General features: G+C 44.7%; 1 protein-coding gene across 1 annotated transcript in view; it reads right to left on the bottom strand.

The window, feature by feature from the left end:
- The window catches only part of SPTBN5 (spectrin beta, non-erythrocytic 5), an 85,693-nt gene that overhangs the window by 27,588 nt on the left and 34,420 nt on the right, over positions 1-23,685 (bottom strand). Inside the window, exons 14-28 of the mRNA XM_069105667.1 lie at positions 22,619-22,735; positions 20,404-20,561; positions 18,858-18,993; positions 18,168-18,313; positions 16,519-16,633; positions 16,072-16,182; positions 14,457-14,636; positions 12,241-12,444; positions 9,165-9,314; positions 8,459-8,563; positions 6,896-7,063; positions 5,841-5,996; positions 4,721-4,912; positions 3,983-4,078; positions 13-128 (exon numbers count right to left, since the gene is read on the bottom strand). Coding sequence (XP_068961768.1) covers positions 13-128; positions 3,983-4,078; positions 4,721-4,912; positions 5,841-5,996; positions 6,896-7,063; positions 8,459-8,563; positions 9,165-9,314; positions 12,241-12,444; positions 14,457-14,636; positions 16,072-16,182; positions 16,519-16,633; positions 18,168-18,313; positions 18,858-18,993; positions 20,404-20,561; positions 22,619-22,735 — 2,150 coding nt within the window. The remainder of the gene's footprint in view (positions 1-12; positions 129-3,982; positions 4,079-4,720; positions 4,913-5,840; positions 5,997-6,895; positions 7,064-8,458; positions 8,564-9,164; positions 9,315-12,240; positions 12,445-14,456; positions 14,637-16,071; positions 16,183-16,518; positions 16,634-18,167; positions 18,314-18,857; positions 18,994-20,403; positions 20,562-22,618; positions 22,736-23,685) is intronic.

The following is a 23,685-nucleotide window of genomic DNA, read 5'->3' on the forward strand; positions in this document are numbered from 1 at the left end:
CTCAGGACTGGCCTCTCATTGAGCTGATGTTGCCTCTGGTAGGTGATCTTGACCTCTTCTGGGTCTTGGCTCTTGAGCTGAAGGGACATGGCATTAATGGCCTTGATGTGGGTATCATCCACTGTCTCCTGGGATGGGAGAGAGGACCAAAATGTGGACTCAGGCTCAGAGGAGAAAGTAGAGACCATTCCCTAGGGAGGATCCTTCTTGAAAATGGACCGGCACATAAAGGAGTCAGATCCAAGGAGCAACAGGAAGGTACAAGAGGCTGTGGGCACTGGATTTCCACATTCTGCAGTTCCTGTAGTTATCTGGGGGATTCTCCAGTCATATTGTTGTGGTCTAGGGGTCTTGGGAACCCCAAAATGCAAGGGCAAAGGGCATGGGACTGCCTCAAAAGAATTCGACCACTCAAGCCTTTTTTCAGTCTAAGTAGTTATCAAAACATTGATTGGGGTGGGCAAACTCAAATTGATTGGGGTGGGCAAGACTCCTAGTGAATCTGTGCTATTTGTGATGCCAATACAAGTGGGCCAGGTTTTAAGAATCTGAGCAATTAAATGGGGGAAAACGAACACTTTTATACAGAAAGACTGTGGGAAACTCTGGATGGGATCTAGGGGTGGCAAGTAGCTTTGGGGTGGGTCAGGTGCAGACAATGAGGGCCAGAATGAAAGGGCAGTCAAAAGGATTATTGACTGAGATGAGCAATGCCTCAGGTGAATGCCAGGGACTGGGTCATGTGGGAAAGTCCAGGGGCTTTTCCCTTTTTGGGGTCCAGATCCCAAAGGCCTTTTCCTTTTAGGGGTTCAGATCCCATCCCCATCAGTACAATCTTCTCAGAAGCCAGAAAAATTGTTATTACTCAGAAAGGGGTACCAGGTGGGTGGTAGAGGGCAGGGGCAAGAATCACATAATCAGAGATTTGTAGCTGAAAGGGACTTTTGAGGTCATTGTGTTTTAGTTGGGGAAAATGAGATCCAGAAATGACTTAGCTGAGATCACATAGCTGACACATAGAAACTCTTCTCTTTTGACTTTTAATGTCAAAGTTAAAAGTTAGGTGTGGCTAGGTGGCACAGTGAATAGAGCACTAGCCCTGGAGTCAGAAAGACCTGAGTTCAAATCCGGCCTCAGACATGGAACACTTACTAGCTGGGTGACCTTGGGCAAGTTACTTAACCCCAATTACCCTTCCTTCCCCCCTCCAAAAAAAAAGTTTAAAGTTTAAAGCCCTTACAACCTGGCCCCCACCTACCATTCCAACCTTGTTATATACATTATTCCCCTTCCTGTCCTCTGTGGTCTGGATTGTCCTTTGAGAGAAATGGCAATTTTTTTCTCATATTAATAACCAAATTAGGATTGAGGGTGATTTTTTTTCTCATATTAATAACCAAATTAGGATTGAGGGTAGTTTTTTTTTCTTCCTATTTTTCTCCTTCAGGGACTAGTCATATTCTGAAGGACAGGGCTGATGATGAGATTGGAAACATTCTCCTCAATCTCAGGTGGGCCCCACCAAATGAGGAGAGCTTATTTTTGATTAAAGTGTAAAAAGAAACTGAATCTAGGTGAATTCCAGCCCTAAAAGCAGAAACTCCCCATTGTTCAATAGGTGTGGTCTGAGTGGAGATGAATTCTTTTGTCCAGAGTGCTGGAGACAGCTCCCTTCCTCTCAAGGTCAAACAGTGGGAACTTTTAGTCCAAAACCTTGTTAATGTGTTCACCTCCTCATTGATGGTTCACCAATCAGAGTTGACCTCCACTTGTCAGGGGCATCCACTTCCCCAAAGATATTTAAGCATTCCATGATCTCCATCTTTGTCTTTGGTTACCCGGAGACCACTGACCATCACCTCATTGATTATTTACTAGCCTTATTAATAAATTGATTATTAATTATCCAGAAACTGTCTCTTGGGTTTTTCATTCATCTCACCTTCTTACTATTTCTTGAACACTGCACTCTCTGGTCACTGTGGCTTTGTGCCCTGACTGTCCCCCATATTGGAATGCATCTCCTTCTCACTTCCACATCTCAGAATCCCTTGTTTCCTTCAAAACTCAGCTCTAGGGCCACCCCTACTCCCCACCCCCGGCTGCTGGTGCCCTCCTCTCCCCCTCTCCTATATTCTAATATACATCCATATTGTCCATCCTGACAGAATGGAAGCTGCTTGAGGGCAGGGTCTGTTTTGGTTTTGTCTTTGAATACATCCCTAATGTCTAGCACCATGTCTGACACATGGGAGGCACCTAGTAAATGCTTCATTGCTTGACTGAAGGAGCAGAGCTGGGTTTTGAACCCAAGGCCCTCTAACTCCAGAACCTCAGGACCACATTACTCCTGTCACTGGAAAGCTCACGTCTTACTTGCAAACACAGAAATTAGTAAAACCTGCTCCTCAAAGACTTTGGAATAAAAAAAAAGACCTTTTTAAAGGCAGCAAGGGGGAGGTAAGGTAGCTATGGAGATATGAGAAAGCCAGTTTCGTGACTAATTGAAATGTATGAAGTGGAGACATTTCTTGGATGAATAAGTCAAAAGCAAGAAAGAGCATGGGAGCTAAAAAGGCTCTCAGAGTTTTCTCAACTGTCCAGCCCTAGGGATTTCTTTTGACCACAGGGTCAGAAAAATATAGATCTGGAGCTGGAAGGGAACTCAGAGGTCACTTATTTCACCCTCTCCATTTATAAATGAAGAAGCTAAGGCACAGGTTGGTTAAGTGACCTGTCCAAGGTCACACGGGTAGTGTCAGAGGTGAGATATGAACCCAGGGCTTCTGATTCTCAAGTCCATCTCTTTTTCCTCCAGGAATCTGACCCATTTCCATGTTTGGGATTAGGGATGGTCTAATTAAGTGGTCCTCTATGTTAGGGGTGTTGACCCAGAGTCAAATTAAAATAGAATTGGGAAATATTTTGCAAAATAAAAATACAAAGAACATAATGTTAAAATGTGATTTTCAAAATCAAATTGCACCAATGTAGGTAAGGTTTAGTGGCCCCATTTCCATTATTATTATTTTGAGGTAGCCGGGGTTGTGACTTGCCCAGGGTCATACAGCTAGCAAGTGTCTGAGACCAGATTCAAAGTGACCCCATTTCTATTTGAGTTTGACAGCACTGCTTTAAATAGTATACTTATTGGGGCAGCTAGGTGGTCAGTGAATAGAGCACCAGCCCTGGAGTCAGGAGGACCTGAGTTCAAATCTGGACTCAGACACTTGACACACTTACTAGCTGTGTGACCTTGGGCAAGTCATTTAACCCCAATTGCCTTGCCTTCCCTCCTCCCTAAATAAATCAATATTATACTTATGTGAAGCATCTATGTCCAAAAATATCCTTCCTATCCAGGTGTCACAATTTCTGCAATTTTACCATTAGAAATTCATTCATTTGCATTAACTATCCCTCTCTTAAATCTTCTTTAAGAATGCAAATATTAGGGGCAGCTAGGTGGTACAGTGAGTAGAGCACTGGCCCTGGAGTCAGGAGGACCAGAGTTCAAATCTGGCTTCAGACACTTAACACTTATTAGCCGTGTGACCTTGGGCAAGTCACTTAACCCCTACTGCCCTCTCCCCCCAAAAAGAATGCAAATATCACAGAATGGGGTAAGTAATAAGTCGCTACTATCTGACTGGTAACACGTTAATTATATTAATTTTCTTGACAGCTTGAGAACACTGGAGGTGGGGGCTGGGGCAAAGGCAGGAATAGCAACAAGAGAAGTATTGGGGAAAAAAGGGGGAGGGATAGGTCTTAGAAAGAAAAGGTTGGAAGACTCAGATGATTTTGGTTGGCTTTGGGACAGCTATGTTTGGAATATGGGCATTTCAGTCTAGGGGAAGAGAGGAGAATGCAGCAAGCTCTAAGATATAGAAGTTGCTACACACAGGCATCTTACAATCCCTAATTCATAAGCATCTCACACTCCCTACCCAATATCCCTTATAACTCTTACACCTCTTACCCATAAGGCAGTGCCTCGGAATTCACTCAGACGTCTGCTGAGTTGTAGACAGTGTTCATAATCTCTGCCCAAGTCTCCAACATTCACCATCACTTCCTGGGAGGAAAGAGGTTATATGCCTGGCACATAAAAGCTTTTTCATTCATTCATACTATAAGTTGACTAATAAATGGGTTGCTGATCTACTTTGGCAGAGGGAATTTCCACAATGGGAGTTCTCTGAAATGGCACAATCATAGGTCTAGATCAAATTATATATATTTATACAGAGATACATACCTCTATATAGATATATTTTATATAAAATATATTTATGTCTATAGATATAGATATGTAAAAATATAATAGTGTTATGTATAATACAATATAAAGACACATGATATATCTATATATATATAAAAATTGATATATTAATAGATATATAATAGAATGCTACAGAATACATTTTATATTAATGTATCTATGGATATATTTACAGATATAAAATACATAATATGATAATGATATCACATATGACATATAAATAGAGGATATAATGTTATATGTCAATATCTATATAGAAATATATGTAGATATAGAAAATATATAAGGGAGTAGCAATGATATAATATGGAATATACTTGTGTATGTGTGTATCTATAGGTACATAAAACATATCTGTGTGTATATGCATATGTGTGTGTATATATACATTATATAATACATAGATACATAAGCATAGATGGAAATCATTCCTACCTTCTCCCTAATCCAGGCCTCTACTTGGTCCACACGCTGCAGAAACTCTAAGAAATCCCGTTTGTCCTCCAGGCCCCTGCCCCTGGCCACCATGGCCTGTCTCAGCTTGTTCCAGTGGTCCTGGAGCCTCTGCTGTTTCTCCAGGATCTCTCTTGCCCGAGGATGGTTCTGAGCCAGGAGAACTTCTCCCTTCTGCAGTGAAGGTCAGGCACCAGGAGATTTTGTCTTCTTGGTCCCTTGTCCCTAAAGTATTGCTTCCCTCAAGTGGGACCCAACTTCCAGAGCCTGCTCCCAACCTTCCTGATAATGTCATTTTTTTTCTTCCCAGCTGGACACTGAGCCCCCTCCTGCATCCTACACTCCTGCTGGAGAGAACCCAGAATTTGCTTTCCACTCCAACCCTTGTGTCGACTTCCCACCCTTCCCAGTGCTGGTGGGTCACTCCTTAGGCCTGATTTAGTCTAACAGCTCCTGGTTCTTGCCATCTACTCTGTAGCTGCTCTCTCAGGGGCCCCAGTGCTTTCCATTCATCCTGCAAGTGAATTCTCCTAAAGGCAGGGTGTGCTGGAACCAGTTCATACAGGCTCACAAGAGCCAACTGTTAAATTTGCAATGTGAGCATTTTACACTCCAGAAATCAACACATGCTACAAATCAGGGGCTCAATTTTTTTGTTTTGTTGATTGTCTAGACTTTAGAAAATGACAGAAAAATATCAGTAATGCAGATTAAACTTAAAAGTCTTCCATGGGCACATTTTTCTTTTCAGAGAGTAGGTTGTTAAGCATTTACCAACACAGTGCTACCTAGGCAGCTAGGTGGCTTAGTGGATAGAGCACTAGACCTGGGATGGGGAAAATTCATCTTTCTGAGTTCAAATCCGACCTCAGACACTTACAAGCTGTGTGACCCTGGGTAAGTCACTTAACCCCTGTTTGCCCTCAGTTTCCTCCTCTGTGAAATGGGCTGGAGAAGGAAAGGGCAAACCATTCTGGTATCTTTCCCCAAAACCCCCCCCAAAGGGGTCAGACATGAAGTGACTCAACAACAACAAAAGTTGCTTGAATGTATTTTCTTCACCAATTAGAGTATGAAGTTCTTTGATAGCTATTTGCTTTACCTTGGTGACATGGGTTATAACCTCCTCATGGGCCTGGACCTCAGCCTCAAAGGCCTGATGTTTCTGTAAGCACTTCAGCTTGTCCTTCAGGTCCCCAGAACCCCATGGGCTTGCTTCTTCCAGCTGTTGAGTTCTTTCTTGAATCCAGTCTTCTGCCTGGACACACCAGTGGCAAGGCAGGGGCAGGGTTAGTTCTAATTAATGTAACTTTTATTGTTCCCTGGGCCCACTAGCTGCACATTCCTAGTTCTGCATGCCACCCCCAGTGAGTATTATACGGGACAGTCTACCATTACCTAGGCCTAGACAGACTCTATATAAATCAGATAACATGTTTTGGTTGCTGGATTTAGGAGTCTTTCCTAACTCCTGTCCCCCCACCCCCACCCCCACCCAGGACTTTCCCCTTCCTGCTCCCCCCAGTGCCTTCTCCCCTTCCATTTACTATATATAATATATATGTATATATGCATGTGTTTATAGGTATGTCTTGTGTATATGTGTATTGTATATGTATGTATATATACACAGAGACACATATATGTAAGTATATATGTGTGCACATGTGTATATACACTATACATACACACACACATAAATATCTTGAAAGTAGATGGTTATCTGCAGGTTGTCTCTCTCATTGGAATATGAGTCCTTGAGGGCAGGGATCATATGTTTTTACCTCTCTTTGCATCCCCAGCTCTTCACACAAGGCCCAGCACACAGTGAGAGCTTGTCGGATAATGAATCAGACTTATGATCTGGGCCTGTGAACCTCCAGGGTAGGGCAGTTCCCCTGGTGTGTTTAGCTGGTATCAGTAGTCATCCAGGCAGAAGTTCCTTAAAGGCTCAGGGGAGGGGCTTGCTGTCATTGAGAGAGGGGCTCACAGGGGAGGAGACACAGAAGGAGCCATCCAACTCTCAAGGTGAGGTCGTAGGGGTTCTGGAGTTGGCTGGGGGCTCCTTCAAATGTTCAGAGCCCCCAGCCTATTGGGCCCTGCTCTTTTCAGTTGTCCTGTCCGTTACTGCCCTGCTGGTCCAGCCCTGGTACTAACCTCAGCCACGTCCCTGGTGAAACTTGCTAGCAACAGGGTGGTACGCAGGGCTTCCCCACGGGCATGGGCCTGCTCCTTTACTCGCCTCCTTCGCTGCCGCACCAGATTCAGCAATTCATGCACCCCAGCTGCCTTGAGATGCTTCACCTGTTCTTGCAGGGCTGCTTCCTGTGGGAGGGGAAAAAGTGCTTGCTGCCTGTATCACTCCTCTAGGCCCGGAGCCTTGCTGGACATCCCTAGTTCTGCATGCCACCTCCCCAAGCACAAGCTTATAGGGGACAGAAAGCAGACCAGGTGAAAGAGCAGTTACCCCACCGTCCGAGCTCTACCCCTAATCCCTGGAAGACTGGAGGATACGAAACAGAGCCTCTCATCTCTCCTAGAGCAGACCCATCCCAAGGTGCTTCAGACCAGGAATGATGATGACAATAATTAATAAATAACAATAACTAACATTTATGTAGCATTTTAAGCTTTGTGAGGCACTTTACTTATATTATCTCAATCAATGATCACAACAGCTCTTTGAGGTAGGTGCTGTTATCATCATTCTCATTTTACAGGAAAAGAAACAGAGAAATGAAGTGATTTGACCAGGGTCACACAGCAGAAAGTTTGAGCCTTGCCAAACATCGCCCAGTTAGGAAGCGTCTAAGGCAGGATTTGAACTTGAGTCTTCCTGACTCTGAGTCTACTGCCCTATCCACTCACATTTCTTCTTTTTTTTTCTTTTTGGAGGGGGAAGGGCAGGGCATTTGGGGTTAAGTGACTTGTCCAAGGTCACATGGCTAGTAAGTGTTAAGTGTCTGAGGTCATATTTGAACTCAGATCCTCCTGACTCCAGGGCCAATGCTCTATTCATTGTGCCACTAACCACCCCTCCACTCACATTTCTATAGCACTCAAAGAAAGCACCACATGTTTTCTTTACAATACCCTGTGAAGTAGGTAGTACAATATTATAATCCCATTTTACAGATGAGGAAACTGAGACTCAGAGAGGTAAAAATCACTTCTCCAGGGCCATAGCTAGTATTTGTCAAAGCCAATATTTAAAAATTAGTTTCTTCCTGTCTCTGATCTCAGTACTTTTTTTTTTTTCAAATAGATCATATTGCCTACATTGGGCCGAACAATCTCTCCAAGGATAGCTAGGAGACAGCATGGCACAGTGGACAGTGTTGTACTTGGATTTTAAATGCCCTGGGTTCAAACCTTGCCTCAGATACTTCCTAGCTGTGTGATGTTGGGCAGGGCTCTTGACCTGTCTGAGCCTCAGCTTTCTCTTCTATCAAATAAGGGTGGAGTCAGTAGCCTCAAAGGTACCAGACAGATCTAAAATTAGACTCTTGTGATCCTAAATTGGTTTCTAGGGTGTTGGGAGAAACCAATTTAGGTCAACATTTGGCCTCTCTGCATTTACTTTATGTTGGTCCCTCACCTACCCTGTCTACCTCCTGTGCCCCACATATAACTCATAGCATCTTAACTCAATTTTCCCCATTTTTGGGCTTCTCCATGTTCCTCCATGCCTGATGGCCTGCTTCCCTCTGAGCCCATCACCTTCTCATCCTGGGCAGCCAGAATCTTCTGGAAAGCTTCATGCTTCCGGATCAGCCTCTCCAGTCCCTCCACTGAGCTTTCCAAGGTACTGGTTTTTAGATGGACCTAGACCAACCCATGATGAGGGCCAAAGAGAAGAATGAAGAACCACCTTGGTTTGAACATAAAGCAGATGGATGAGTGTATGTGTTGCTTAACCTCCCAGGGCCTCAGTTTCCTTATCTGCAAAAAGAAGGGGCTGGACTAGCTGATCTTTGAGGTCTTAGTTCTAAATCTGGATCTCACAACTCAGTCCAGGCTTTAGCTGGTGAAGGAAGCAGAGAGGGTTTTTAGCCACACCGAAGGGTACAATTTGCTTCTCATTTTTCCTATGATATTTTGTTCATCATAATCTATCTCTTTTCCACTTATTTATGTATATAGCTTATGTAAACTCCTGGAGCGCTGGGACTACAACATTTTTCATTAACTTATTTGCTAAATCGAATCAAGTCCACATACTTCCTGCTTCTAAAACAGGTGGGAAAGAATAGAAAGCAGAGAAATGAGTGTTTGTGTGTGAGTGTGTGTGTGTGAGTGTGTATGTGTGTGAGTGTACATGTTTATGTATGTGAGGAAAGGGAGGGAGCAAGAATTTATAGGGGGAAAGATAATGGAGGACACAGGGAAGCACGGGTCTGAGGAGAGGGGGGTGGGTGGGAGCTACCTCCTGGGCAGTGAGGATCTTATTGAAGTGGTCACAGTCTCTGCTGAAGAGCTGTCCAAGGTGCATGGTCATCAGCTGCTCCTGTTTCCCTTCCCAAGCCTGGAACACCTTCAGCCGCTCTTCCCGGAGGGCTCCCAGTTTCTCCTGGATCTGGAGCACACAGAGAGCCTGGGTTGGGGTGGGGGTGGAGTGGTCTGAGAAAGGTGGCATTGGAGGGTGTGTTCAGAATCACTAGTGAAGACTTAGAAGAAGTAGTATGTGGAAAGAGCCTCAGACTAGCCCAGGGCTGGGGAATCTGTGGCCTCAGGCCACATGTGGCCCTCTAGGTCCTCAAGTGAGGCCCTTTAAATCCAAACTTCATAGAACAAATCCCCTTAATAAAAAGATGTGTTCTGTGAGATTTGGATTCAGTCAAAGGACTACACTTGAGGACCTAGAAGGGCCACATGTGGCCTCGAGGCCCCAGGTTCCCCACTCCTGTGCTAGGAGGTGGGTGGTCAGGTTTCAAGGACTCATTGTGCTATAAACAGTATGATCTTGGGCAAGCTACTTAATTTCTCAAGGCCTCAGTTTCCTCTTCTGCAGAAGAAGGGGGCTAGACTAGAGATCTCTAACAAAGGACTAATTAACCTTTTCTGTGTCATGGGCCTCTTTGACAGGCTGGTGAAGCCTATGGAGCCTTTCTCAGAATAATGTTTTTAAATGCAAAAATAAAATATTTAGGGCTACAAAAGAAAACAATTATATAAAAATACAAGGATCAGAATATATGTGAGTACACACATAGGTGTTAATATACATATGTATATGTATATACATTCTACACACAACACATGCATGTATTATATACACCCATGTGTGCATCTGTTGATGTGTATATTATACACACACATGCAGTTGTCCCTTCCACATCATGACTTTCCCCATTGTAGGTTCTGTGGGTTGGCATAAGAAATTAAATGGCAATTTCACAGAAGCCACAGAAGACATGTGAAGGCCAGTAGATGACAGAGCCTATGGCTAAATACTTAACCCAAATTTTACAATAAGGTACTATAAACACCCCATAAAACAAACAAAAAAAATTCAGACTTCTTCTCTTGTATGAAAGGAGGTCCAAAACATTTTATGGGGATTTTCCAGATCGCAAGAAAGCTGTGCCCTCAACTCCCCGTGACATGGAAGGGATAATGGTATGTTACATAACTGTGTGTGGACATTCAACAGATCTCAGGTTGAGTCCCTAAAGACTCTTTCTAGCTCCAGTGTTTGGTGATTCTTGTGACGCAGTATGTAAACCCCGCCTTATCCCCACACTCTCTTGTCTCTCCCCCCCCCCCTCCCCACAGGACAGTATAATGGAAATAATACAGACTCTGGAGTCACAGGGCCTGGGTTCAAATCCCACATCTTTTATAAACTACCTTGTGGCCATGGACAAGGTAATTAGGCTCCCTGGACCCGTTTCCTCATCTATAAAATATGGGAGGGGTGGCCAGGTGGCTCAGCGAGTAAGAGCACCAGCCCCAGTGTCGGGATGACTTGGGGATCGAATCCAGGCTCAGATACTTAGCACCCACCCAGAAACACCTGGCCATGTAACCTTGAGCAAGTTACTTAACCCCAATTGCTAAATAAAAAGAAAAAGAAATAAAAAGAATTGTCTCTGCTTAGAGAACATTATAAAATGTAAAATGGATAATTTTGACTACATGAAATCGAAAAGCTTCTGTACAAAGCCAATGTAACCAAGATTAAGAGGGAGGTGGGAAATGGGGAAAGAATCTTTGCAACCTATGTCTCTGACAAAGGACTCATCTCTAAAATATACAGAGAATTGAGTCAAATTTATAAGAATACAAATCATTCCCCAATTGATAAATGGTCAAAGGATATGAATAGGCAATTTTCAGAGAAAGAAATTAAAGATACTTATAAGCACATGAAGAAATGCTCTAAATCACTATTGATTAGAGAAATGCAAATCAAAACAACTCTGAGGTACCACATCTGAACAGTCAGATTGTCTAAGATGACGAAACAGGAAAATGACAAATACTGGAGAGGATGTGGGCAAATTGGAACACTAATGCATTTCTGGTGGAGTTGTGAACTGATCCAGCCTTTCTGTAGAGCAATCTGGAATTATGTCCAAAGGGCTATAAATAATTTCATATCCTTTGACCTAGCAATACCACTCCTAGGGTTATATACCAAAGAGATCATAGAAGTGGAAGACCCATATGTACAAAAATGTTTATAGCAGCTCTTTTTGTGGTGGCAAAGAATTGGAAATTAAGGGGGTGCCCATCAATTGGGGAATGGCTGAACAAGTTATGGTATATGCATGTTATGGAATACTATTGTGCTATAAGAAACGAGGAGCAGATGGACTTCATCTTTACCTGGAGAGGCTTATACGAACTGATGCTGAGTGAGAAGAGTAGAGCCAGGAGGAATTTGTACACAATTACAGACACAATGTATGTGTGATGACCAGCTTTGATAGACTGGACTCTTCTCAGCAATGCAGTGATATAAGTCAATCCCAAAAGATTCATGATGGAGAGAAATGTATGCATCCAGAGAAAGAACTAGAAAGAACTTTTATATCCAGGTGGAAGCAAAATACCCGATCTTTTTCCTTCTCTTGTTTGGTTTTATGTCCTCTTTACCATTTTTCATTCCATCCCATACAATCCGTCCTTATAACCTGACTAATGTATAATGTGAGAGTATTTACAGATCCTCTACTTGACTATAAGCCACCATGGGGGAGGGGGAGTGAGGGGGACAAAATGTGAAACTCAATTGTGGAATTGAATCCTGTAAACTAAAAGTAAACAAATTAATTTAAAAAGAAATAAAAAAAATACAGGGAAATTTGGATTAGCTGGCCCCACCGAGCTCTACAGTGGTGTTCCTAAACTCTTATAGGTATCAGGGCAAGCCCCTTCTGTGTTCCTAGGTCTTGACCAGGATGTCATCAGAGTAGGGGAGGGGTTAGATAAGGCAGGAAAGGGGTAGAATGGGGCAGGAAAGAAGGCCTTGGGGAGAGCCTGGAGCAAACAGCTACCTCTTCAGTGGGGGCTCCCTCCTCAAGAAGCAGCCCCTGTCCTAGCCGTACAGCTCGCTGGTACAGCTCCTCTCGGTCCTCCAGCTTGGCCCGGACGTCCTGGTGCTCACTGAGCTGCAAGTGGCTGCTGCTGGCATCTCGGGAGGTCTCCTTTGCCTGCAGCTCCCTCCTAACTCCAGTGGCCCATGCTGAATACTCCTGTATCTGGACCCCCCAGAGAGAGCAGACAGGGAGTCAGCTATGAGCAGGAATGCAGAGGGCCAGTTCTCACATAAGCAGAGCTCTGGTGTATTCCCCAGCAAACCTCCCCAGGTACACATAAGTACAGCTATCAGAGTTGGTCTGCAGGTTCCCATAAGTCACTGAGAAATCATTTCATCCAACCACCTCATCTTACAGATGTGGAAACTGAGGCCCAGAGAGGTTAAATTACTTGCCCAAGTTCACCTAGATGGTCAGGGAGCAGAGTCTGGATTTGAACTCAGGTCCTTCAAGTACAGCATTCTTCCCACTGTACCATGCTGTCTCCCATCGCTCCTTTCAGATACTACCTGGTTCTCCAGATGTGGGCAGCTCAGAGCCTGTGGTGTGAGGCTGAGGGGGCTCTCCAGAACTTGGCTTCCCTGTCTATAGTCAACCTTATAATCTACCACTTTCTAGCATTCAATCCTCCCTGTTCTCTAGCCAGCTCATTTTCATCACTGTCCCTCCAGTTTATTCTTACCTTGCTGTCTCTCCCCGTGCTTTCTCCCGTGCCGCCCCTTGGAACACCCTCTCCTTTCTCTTCTACCTGCCCTAAATCCTACTCTTCCTTCATGACTCCACTCCAGAAAGTCCTGCTTCCTGCCTGAGGCCTTCCCTGACTATTCAAGGAAGCCTTCTCTGCTTTCTCTTCTCTGAACTTGACAACACTCATGGTCCCTACCTCCCCCCAACTAAGAATGTATTGTCTGATGATATTAGTTACTGTTTCAAGTACGTTATTCCTATCTCCTTAAATGGATTATAAGCTTTCTGAGGGCAGGGATCATGTCTTACCCTTCTGCATCTGTCATTGCACCCAGCCTAGTACTAAACATGGTAAGAACTTAATGACTGGGTCATATCCGTAGTACATAAGAGGGCAGTAATTATATAATAAAATTATTATATAAATTTACATAAATTTTTATATAAATTTATATAATAAAAAGTATACCACTTTTGGGTCCCTTGGGCTGGCCCCCTAAATGAGCACTTCTTTGCTTACCTTCTCAAAGATCATGCCTCCCATGTTGTACCTACTTGTCTGGCTGCCCACAAGTATTCTTGAACTGGCCCCATATACAACTCACATTTGCATTCTCTTTTGTGCTCTATACACAACACCCTCAATTCCATTTGAGAGATAGGATAGTGTCATGGACAGAGAGTCAGCCTCAGAGTTGGTAAGATCTGGATTTAAGTTCTGCCTTTGACACATACTGTGTGACCCTGGGCGAGTCACTTACTTCTCAGTGCCCTAGGAACTTCTCTAAAGTGCTAAGGTGCAGATCAGCCCTAGTAAAGGGAGGGTCTTCACCTGAAGTTCCAATATCAATTAAATCATAGGTCTGGTCTGGAAGGGTCGGGGGACACCTGTGGCCTCTAGACCACATGTGGCCTTCTAGGTCCTCAAGCTTAGCCTTTTGACTGAATCCAAACTCCATAAAACAAATTCCCTTAATAAAAGGATTTCTTCTGTAAAATCTGAGGCCACACCTAAGGACCTAGAAGGCCAGTTTCCCCACTCCTGTGGTCTGGTCCAAAACAAGTATTTAGGTACTGGGACTGCAAAGTTAATATATGAAATCACCCCTGCCCTCAAGAAGCTTACAATCTATACTCCATCCCTCCTAGTCCAAACCAGGTCTAGTCCAAAACAAGTATGTAAGGTGCTAGGTGCTGGGGATGCAAAGTTTTTTTTCTTTTTTGGAGGTGGGAAAGTAGGGCCATTGGGCTTAAGTGACTTGCCCAAGGTCACACAGCTAGTAAGTGTTAAGTATCTGAGGCCAAATTTGAACTCAGGTTCTCCTGACTACAGGGCCAGTGCTCTATTCACTGCAACACCTAGCTACCCCCTGGCGATGCAAAGTTAAAAAAAAAAATCTCCCCTGCCCTCAAGGAGCTTACATTCTATATCCTGTCCCTCCAAGTCCCAATGTCTTTTCTCCCAAGGCACTCTGGGGATTTCTCACCACAGTATGGAAGCTTGCAAGTAAGCAGGCCTGCTCGAGCTCTCGCCGACGCCTCTCCACCCGCAGCCTCAGCGACTCCCAGCTCTGTACCACAGCTTCCTGCTGCCTCTGCAGGGCCTCAGCCTGAGGTCTGGAGCGCAACTTCTGCATTTCATCAGCTGTATCCAATAGCTCCTGCAGCTGAGGAAGGGCAGGGGTCAGCTCTCTGGAGAGGTTGGGGCTGTGGGGCCCAGCAGGCACATGGAAGCAAGGGGACCCAACCTCCCTAAAGATATCCCTTCCCTGAAAGGAAAAAGAAGCACTACCAAGCCCTATCCAAGGGATATCTGTCTGTAGGGGGTGCATGGTTTCATAGATACAGAGGGAAGGGACCAGTCCTCACACTCCTCTCCAGAGTACACCCCTGGCCTCCAAGGCTTTTTTCTACAATGCCCCAGAAGCCTCTTCTCCCTGGTCCCTCCACTCCTGGACTTCTCGCTTTCTAACAACCTTCTGCTTCTGGAGCCAAAGTCCTCTGATGGACTGGTTCCTCCCAGAACCTCCATTTTCAGGAGAATATCCAGTCCTGTTTTCATGCCTCTCCAGGCTGTACTGGTGACATGCCCCGCCCCCCACCCCAAGGACTTTCATCTCTTTTACTTTCTTCCCCTTCCCTTTTTCCCTTGATCTTTCTAGATTTCTTTTTTTTTTTTTCTTTTTGGAGGGAGGAAGGTAGGGCAATTGGGGTTAAATGACTTGCCCAAGGTCACACAGCTAGTTTTTGTGTTAAGTGTCTGAGGCCAAATTTGAACTCAGGTCCTCCTGACTCCAGGGCCAGCACTGTATTCACTGCGCCACCTAGCTGCCCCTAATTATGCTGTTTTTTTGTTTATTGGTTTTCAGCTGTGTCTGACTCTTTGTGACCCCATTTAGGTTTTGGTTTTTTTTTGGAGGGGGCAAGGTAAGAAAATTGGGGTTAAGTGACTCGTCCAAGGTCACATAGCTAGTTAAGTGTCAAGTGTCCAAAGTCGAATTTGAACTCAGGTCCTCCTGACTCCAGAGCTGGTGCTCTATTCACTGCGCCACCTAACTGCCCTCATCTTTCTAGATTTCTAAGCAACTCGAGGTCAGAAAGAAGTCTTTCATTCTGCTAATATTTGTATTATCAGTTTATCATACAATGCCTGGAACACAGTAAGTGCATAATAACTGTTTGATGACTCGACCTATTTTGACATAAGCATAGCTCAGGTGTACAAACTGTGCCCCCCCCCCCGCCTCCCAGGTCCACATTCGTGCACACGAGAGCCAGTCTTGGAGATCCCCTGAATTCACAGAATCCTAGATCTGGTTAGGGCTAGAAGTGACCTTACAAACTGATCCACCTCATTTTGACAGATGAGGAAACTGAGGTTCTGGGAGATGAAGTGACTTGACCAGGGTCACACATCTGGAAAGTGTCCACGGTGGGACTTGAACCCAGTGCTTCCTAGCTCTGGGTCCTACCCTTGATCTGATACATCATGCTGCCTCTCTAGGGTCTGCATGTGTACAGGGAACCTGAAGGCACAGCGGGGTGCTAGTGTTCTTGGGCGCAGGCATGAGGGGTGCCATGGAGTAGCAGTAGCTGACTTACTTGCTGCTCAGTGCCCGAGAGCTCGTGTTCCAGCTCCTCATGCCGCCGGAGCTGGGCCCGGGACCCGTGTCGATCCCGCGCCATATCATCTGGAAGGCTTGTGGCTTTCTCCTGGGAAGAAAGAATTGTCTAAATAATGATCGTAAGCATTTGTATGGTTCTTTCATGTTTGCAAGGTGCTTTACATGTAGGAGCTCACTTGATCCTAATAATAGGTGGAGGTAGGTGTTATTATGTCCATTTTACAGATGAGGAAACTAAGGCAGAGAGGAATTAAGCAGCTTGCCTGGGGTTATGCAGCCAGTGAATGAGGCAAGATTCGAGTTTAGTGGTCCTGACTCTACAGCGCTATCCAATGTGCCACCTGTCTTAGGGGAGAGGGACAAGGAATGGGGGCAGGGGGAGAGGGGCCTCTACTCCAAAAAGAAACCTCTCCCTGGATTGTACCTGTATGTGGGCAAGGGCATCTGTGAGGTCCTGGTGAATCCTGAGCACTGTCTCCGCATCCCGCAGTGATTGGCCCCGTGCTTGGGTCAGTTCCCACAGCTCTGCCCACGCACTCCTGTGAGGGGGACACAAGGGTTGGGTAACCATCCTTATGATTCACTGATCCCCATCTGGAACCTTAGTCTAGTCCAACTTGCCTTCTTTCTGAGCCCCATCAAACTCACCCCAAACTCTTACATTGGCCCTAGAGTCTGGACACCTGGATTCAAATCCTAGCTAGGTGACCTTAACCTAGGTTTGTTCATCTGTAAAATGAAGGGCAGGTCGGTGGTGTAGCAGATACGGTGCTGAGCCTGGGGTCAGGAAGACTTGTGTTCAAATCCTGCCACAGACACTTACTGGGTAAATGACCCTGGGCAAGTCACTTAACCCTGTTTGCCTCAATATCCTCATCTATAAAAAATGAACTGGAAAAAGAAATGGCAAACTAGCTCAGCCTCTTTACCAAGAAAACATCAAAAAAGGGTCACAAAGAGTCAGACATGTCTGAAAAACAACTAAACAGAAACAAAAATGAAGGGGTTGGGCTAATGGGCCTCTGAGGTCCCTCCCAGCCCTCCATCTATGCTTCCATCATCACATTGCCCTCTTCTCTCCTTTACTCCAAGCCTTCCATGATGTTTACTGTCTCTTGAGTTCATAGGAGCACTTTATAATTTAGAGCTGAAAGGAACCTTAGACATTTGATCCAAACCTGTCATTTTACAGATGAGGAAGCTAAATTCCAGAGAGGTTAAATGACTTGCCCAGGGTCATACAGGAAGTAAATAGTCAAGTTAGGTTATAGGACTCCAAATCAATCACCCTTTGCACCATCCCATAACATTTAGCAATAGTTTATTATCAAAGCATTCCTGTGGTTGCCCTGAATATGCTTTATTAGATCTTTTTAAATATGTGCTTTTTATTCTGCTCATTAGATTGTAAACTTTTTTGAGGTCATACTGTCTATTTTGAAAATCAGATCACAGCTCTAGAGTTAGAAGGGACCCCAGAGGCCATGCCATCTAGTCCAAGCCTGCCATTTTACAGATCAGGAAATGGAGGCTCAGGGAGACTAAGGGACTTAGCCAACATCACCCAGCTGGGAATCATCAGAGGCAGGATCTGAACCCAGCTCCCCTGATTCCAGCATCAGTTTCTACCATACCAGTTTCTCTGATCATTTTCCATTGCCTCCAGTTTGGTGTTACATGCACTGGAGGAAGAAGTGGCAAACCACTCCAGTATCTTTGCCATATGAAGGTCACTAAGAGTAAGACATGGCTGGATACTGGACAACAGCAGAGTGTACAGTGTAGAGCGGCATGCTTTCTTTCTCCAGACTGTATCTCTGAATCCTCAGCCTCCTGACCTTCCTGCCACCCTAGCTGTAGCACCGTCCCCCTGAGTGACAGCCCTCTGCCCCAGGAGGACAGCCTCATGGTGCTTCCTTTCTCCTAGAAGCCCGTGGGGTCGCCAGTGATGATGGCTGGTTCTCAGAGCATTGCCAACACTCTGGGCCTACTCTCTCACTAGCTGTGAGGACTGCCCTGCCCCAGTGCCTGTAGGTCTGCCTGTTTCTCAGCCCCGGCCAGCTGGCTCCTCACCGTAGTTTCTGCTGCCTCTGGCGGATCTCTTGGGTGGCACTGTGCCGGCCCTCCAGCAGGGTCTCGGCTAACTGTTGGCAGGATGCCACTTGCCTTCCACCTGTCTCCACTTGGTGCTGAAACAGCTCATACTTGGCCTGGAGGTGCTGAGGAGTGGAAAGACAGGTGGAGAGAGAAGGTTACCTTCCGTTCATGGGGTCAGTAATTTAGAGCTGGGAGGCATCTTAGAGGATACCAAATCCAACCCCTTCAGTTTACAAATGAGGAAACAGACCAGGGCTGTTTCCACTGTGGCCCTCCTTAAATGCAGCCTCAGGTACCAGATTGGGAAGTTGGCATAGTCCATACAACCTCTCAGGTTCCTTATATGAGTATGTGTAAGTGGGAGGCCAAGAACTCAAGAGTGCCAAAGGGTGGGAGACCAAAGACTAGAGATCGGGGGTTTTACCTGCTCCGTGTGGGGTTGGGAAGTCTGGCCAAGGGATGAGGCTCCGCCAAAGCTGGCTGACTTCCTCTTCTTTCTCTGCCCTGATTACTATGGTTCTAGCCTCTCCATAAAGGACACAGCCCATCTTTCTCCACAGAGCAGAACTGGGAACCACCAGTCTTCTGGGGCATGCCTGCTCTCACACTCTCCAGGGTTCCCTTGTTAACATTAACCTGACCTTGGGCACTCCCCTTCTTCCTCACCAGCACATGTGCGTAGTCTTCCCCTGGGTCTTCCTCACTGCTGGCCACTTGCTTCTGCCTGGCCAGCCAGCCCTGTAGCTCCTCAGCCTCCTGGATGAACTCATGTAGCCTCAGCTCCTCCTCCAGCCGATGGCCTCTGTGGTCACAACCCCCCTGGTCCCATCAGAGGTTGACCCCACAGTGGCCAATTGGTCTTAGCCAGGGAGGGTGATGGGATGGATTCCACTTGTCTCATTCACAACTACATAGCTGGATGATATATGGCCATTTAGTAGGGCTGTGTGTGTGTGAGAAAGCTGATGAATTGTGTATCATAGCATAATAGGTTTAGTAACAACAACAATGATAATAGCCAGCATTAATATAATGGTTTTTTTTGGTGGGGGGAGGCAATTGGGGGTAAGTGACTTGCCCAGGGTCACACAGTTAGTAAGTGTCTGCAGCCACATTTGAACTCAGGTCCTCTTGACTCCAGGGCCAGTATATTTATATAATGTTTAAAAGTTTGCAACACTTCACATATGTTCTCTCATATAATATATATTATTATATATTATTAATTATATCACATCACATCATATCATTAATATTAATAATGTTGAATTATATATTATACTGTATATTATTAATTATTATATATCTTTATGTATATTACATACACACACATATATATATATAATATACCTATATAATCTCATTTGACTCTGACAATAATTCTGTGAGGTAACCACTATTCTTAGCCCCATTTTACAGATGAGGAAACTGAGGCAGGTTAAGTGACTTGCCTGGGTCACACAGTAAGTTAGTGGCCAAGGTGGGACTTGAACTCAGGTCTTCCTGATGGCATGGACCACTGGACCACCAAAGGTCATCTTCATCTAGTCCAACCGCCTCTTTTTGCATACAAGAAAACTAAGACTCAGACAAGTCAAGAGACTTGTCCAAAATCACACCCTTTGTAAGGGACAGAGGAAGGATTTGAACCCAGGTCCTCTGACTCTGAAGCCCATGTACCACAATGGCTCCCCCTATAGTGGGAGAGTAGGACGATGACTTGGAGTGGGAATGGGAGGGAAGAAGGTGGTCATAGTTCCCTGCTTGGCTAGTGCCCGCCCTCGGCGCCTATTAGAAGAGGAAAAGAGTACCTTTTAGAGGCCTGTCCCTTTCCCAAAATATCTGGAGGGGACCATGGTTCAAGGTGGTATTACTAGGTGGCACAGTGGATAGAGCGCTGGGTCTGGTATCAGGAAAACCTGAGTTCAAATCCAGTCTCAAACTCTTATTAGCTGTGTGACCCTGGACAAGTCACTTAGCTTCTGTCTGTCTCAGCTTCTTCATCTGTAAAATGGGGAAAATAGCACTTACCTTCCAGGGTTGTTGTGAAGATCAAATGAGATAATTATTGGAAAGGGCTTGTCACGTAGTTAGTACTATGTAAATGTTACTTATTATTATTAATTACTGCTAGAGGAATGGCCTACCCCAAGCAGGCTCCACTTTGCCCAGCTGGGGGAAGAAGGTTGCAGAGCAGTTGTGTGGCTCTCACCTTGTGGTTGCCAGTTCCTTCAGCTCCTGAAGCTGGTTTTGTAGCCGTCCTGGAGGCATATGGATCTCATCAGCGGACCCAGGGCTGCTGAGGGTTTGTCCTGTCTGGACGAGCTCTGCTACAAAGCTCCCATAGAGGGCTAGCTCCTGTTCTAGGACCTGTAGACATGGGATCCGATGGCAAGAGACTGTGTTAGTACAGGGTTGGATTCTTAGGAAGGGATAAGTAGCAAGATCATTTATTCTTTCATTTAGCAAGCATTTATTGAGTACCCATATGGAAAATTCTAGGGACTTGCTTCTGGGAGAAGACATTCACATGGGTGGGCGCTCTCTTCCCATTGGCTGTATAACCAGAACTACCAGCATCTTTATTTTTTTAAATTTATTTTATTTTTAATTTATGGAATAAAAAGATGATTGCACATGAAACTACAAATCTATTATGTACAACTTGTTATTCCTTTAAATATATATATATATATATAATAAAGGTATCACGTACATTTTTTCTTTTTTTTCTTTCATCCTCCACCCCCACCCTCGAGATGACCACCATTAGACACAAATAGGCATATATATATATATATATATGTATGTATGTAAAATCACTCAATACATACTTCTGTTTATCAGTTCTTTCTCTGGATGTGGATAATATCTTCCTTCATATGTCCTTTATACTTAGCTTGGGTATTTATAATACTCAAAAGGACTATTTGCTCCAAGTTGTTCTTAAAACAATATTGTTCTTACTGTATACAGTGTTCTCTTGGTTCTGCTCATTTTGCTCTTTATTATTTTGTGCAAATCTTTCCATGTTTCTTTAAGATAATTGAGCTCATCATTTCTTTTTTTTTTGGGGGGGGAAGGCAGGGCAATTGGGGTTAAGTGACTTGCCCAAGGTCACAGCTAGTAAGTGTGTCAAGTGTGTGAGGCTGGATTTACTCAGGTCCTCCTGACTCCAGGGCAGGTGCTCTATTCACTGCAACACCTAATTGTCCCCGAACTCATCATTTCTTATGGCACATCTTTAAGTCTACCTGAATGAGGTATGGAGGCACAGTGGTCCTGGTTTGTTTGTCCTTTTAAGTGCTGAGTGCAGGGAGTGGTGCATCTGATGATCCAGGTGCTACATCCATAGAAATCTTATAGTCCAGGTCATATGTTGCTGTCAGCCTAAGCGAAAAAGCCCTGAGAAGCCAGGGTACTTGGACTCAAGTACCCCAGTGAGATTTTAGACTTGGAGCTTGGTGGCATTTATAGAGGAAGCAGCTAGGTGGCACATTGGATAGAGAACTAGGCCTGGAGTCAGGAGGACTTGAGTTCAAATACAGCCTTACTAGTTGTGTGACCCTGGGCAAGTCACTTAACCCTGTTTACCTCAGTTCCTCATCTGTGAAATGAGCTGGAGAAGGAAATGGTAAACTGCTTCTGTATCTTTGCCAAGAAAACCCCAAATGGGATCATGGACATGACTGAAATGACTCAAAAAAAATGACCACAAAAATATTTTAGAGGAACTGAGTTAAGCTGTGAACCTGATCCTCCTTCCCTCCCCTCAACAGAAAGTGAAGCAGGTATAAGGGGGGATTATTCCCCCCAGGTGTTGGAGGGCTGTGTGTGTGTATGTTTTTGCTGTACCTTTGAAGTAAGCATCCCTCGGTAAAAGCTAATCTTACTATAAATGGTTAAATGGAACTGGGGTGCTGAGTCCCCTGAAAATGAAGGAACATAACTAATGGATAATTGCCCCCAATATACTAGAGAATCATGGAGAAAAGATGAAATATAACACACCTAGCCTTCAGGCAGTATATGAAGTAAGACACTATCCACATCCAGAGAAAGAACTGATAAATAGAAGCATGTGTAGAATTATTTTGCATATATATGTACATATATATATATATATACACATATAGGTATATGCCTATTTGTGTGTAATGGCGGTCATCTCAAGGGTGGGGGAAGGAAGAAAAAGAAAGAAAGAAAAAATTTTCATGATAACTTTATTATATATTTTAAAGGAATAGCAAGTTGTACATGATAGACTTGCAGTTCCATATGCAGTTTCTGTGCAATCACAGAGAATTACTGTGATGTGATTTTAAAAGAGCATGCAATTCCCTATTTCCTTCCCTTCCCATCCCAGCTACAGCACCCCATGAAATATTCTGGGGTTGTATTTAGTGAGCTTCCCCAGGAGAAAGTACCTTGTGCTTCTTGATGAGGCTGATGGTGGCCAGCTGGTCCTTGCCATAGTCTTGGCTGCTCACCAAAGGCCGCTTTTCTCCAAACCAGCCTTCCAAGTCTGATACGTCAAGCAAGTACTGCCAGGAGAGAAGTGGTCAGCTAGGATACTCTCAGGGTGCTGTTTCCCCACTCCCTCTTTTGTCTAGCACCAACAGGGTGCCTGTCCTCCCCCACAAGTGGCATCCATTCCCTGATGTTCATGATTTTTACATTCTCGTACCAACCCTTATGAACCTGGTTCTTGTTCCCACAATCTCAGGAGTCATGGAATCTCAGACTTAGAGTTGGAAGGAAACTTAGAGACCATTAAGGGGTAGGGATCTTTTATATCTTCCCCTCAATTTTGCTAACGAAGAGACTAAGACACAGAGACATTAAGTACCTCGTCCAGGGTCACACGGCTAGTAAATAAATGAGGTCAGGTGGTGCAGTGGACAGAGCACTGGGTCTGGAATCAAGAAAACTCATCTTTGTGTGTTCAAATCTAACCTCAGACATTTATTAGCTGTGTGACCTTGTACCAGTCCCTTCACCCTGTTTACCTTAGTTTCCTCATCTGTATAAATGAGCCAGAGAAGGAAATGGCAAACTACTCGAGCATCTTTGCCTAGAAAACCTAAAATGAGTCATGAAGAGTCTGACACCCCTGAAAAAATGACCGAACAATGATAACCTCCATCCCATGCAGACTCCTCACTAAAGGTAAGCCCAACCTCCACCGACCCTGCAGACTCTTTCTATATGCTGACACTTCTTATCTTCACCATTATTATTATTGCTTATGTAATCACTGAAGGGAAATGTGCAAGAGGGGAAAGAGCTCCGGGCTTAGAGTCAGAAAGACCTAGCTCTGACGCTTCCTCGCCATTGGCCAAGCCATGACAAGTCACTTGACCCTTTCCAAATCCTGTGATATCTTCTCTATTGGAATCTGTTCCCGGACCTTTGAGTAACCTGCTCCCCCTTCCCTCCCTTCCCTTCCATTCTTTGCTTCATACCTGATAGAAGGTAATAGAACACTGTAGCT

The sequence above is a fragment of the Petaurus breviceps genome, unplaced genomic scaffold (genome assembly GCF_028583685.1).
Source record: "Petaurus breviceps papuanus isolate PSGF00001 unplaced genomic scaffold, PetGlider_PUasm1.0 77, whole genome shotgun sequence".
In the NCBI taxonomy this organism is placed as follows: Eukaryota; Metazoa; Chordata; class Mammalia; order Diprotodontia; family Petauridae; genus Petaurus; species Petaurus breviceps.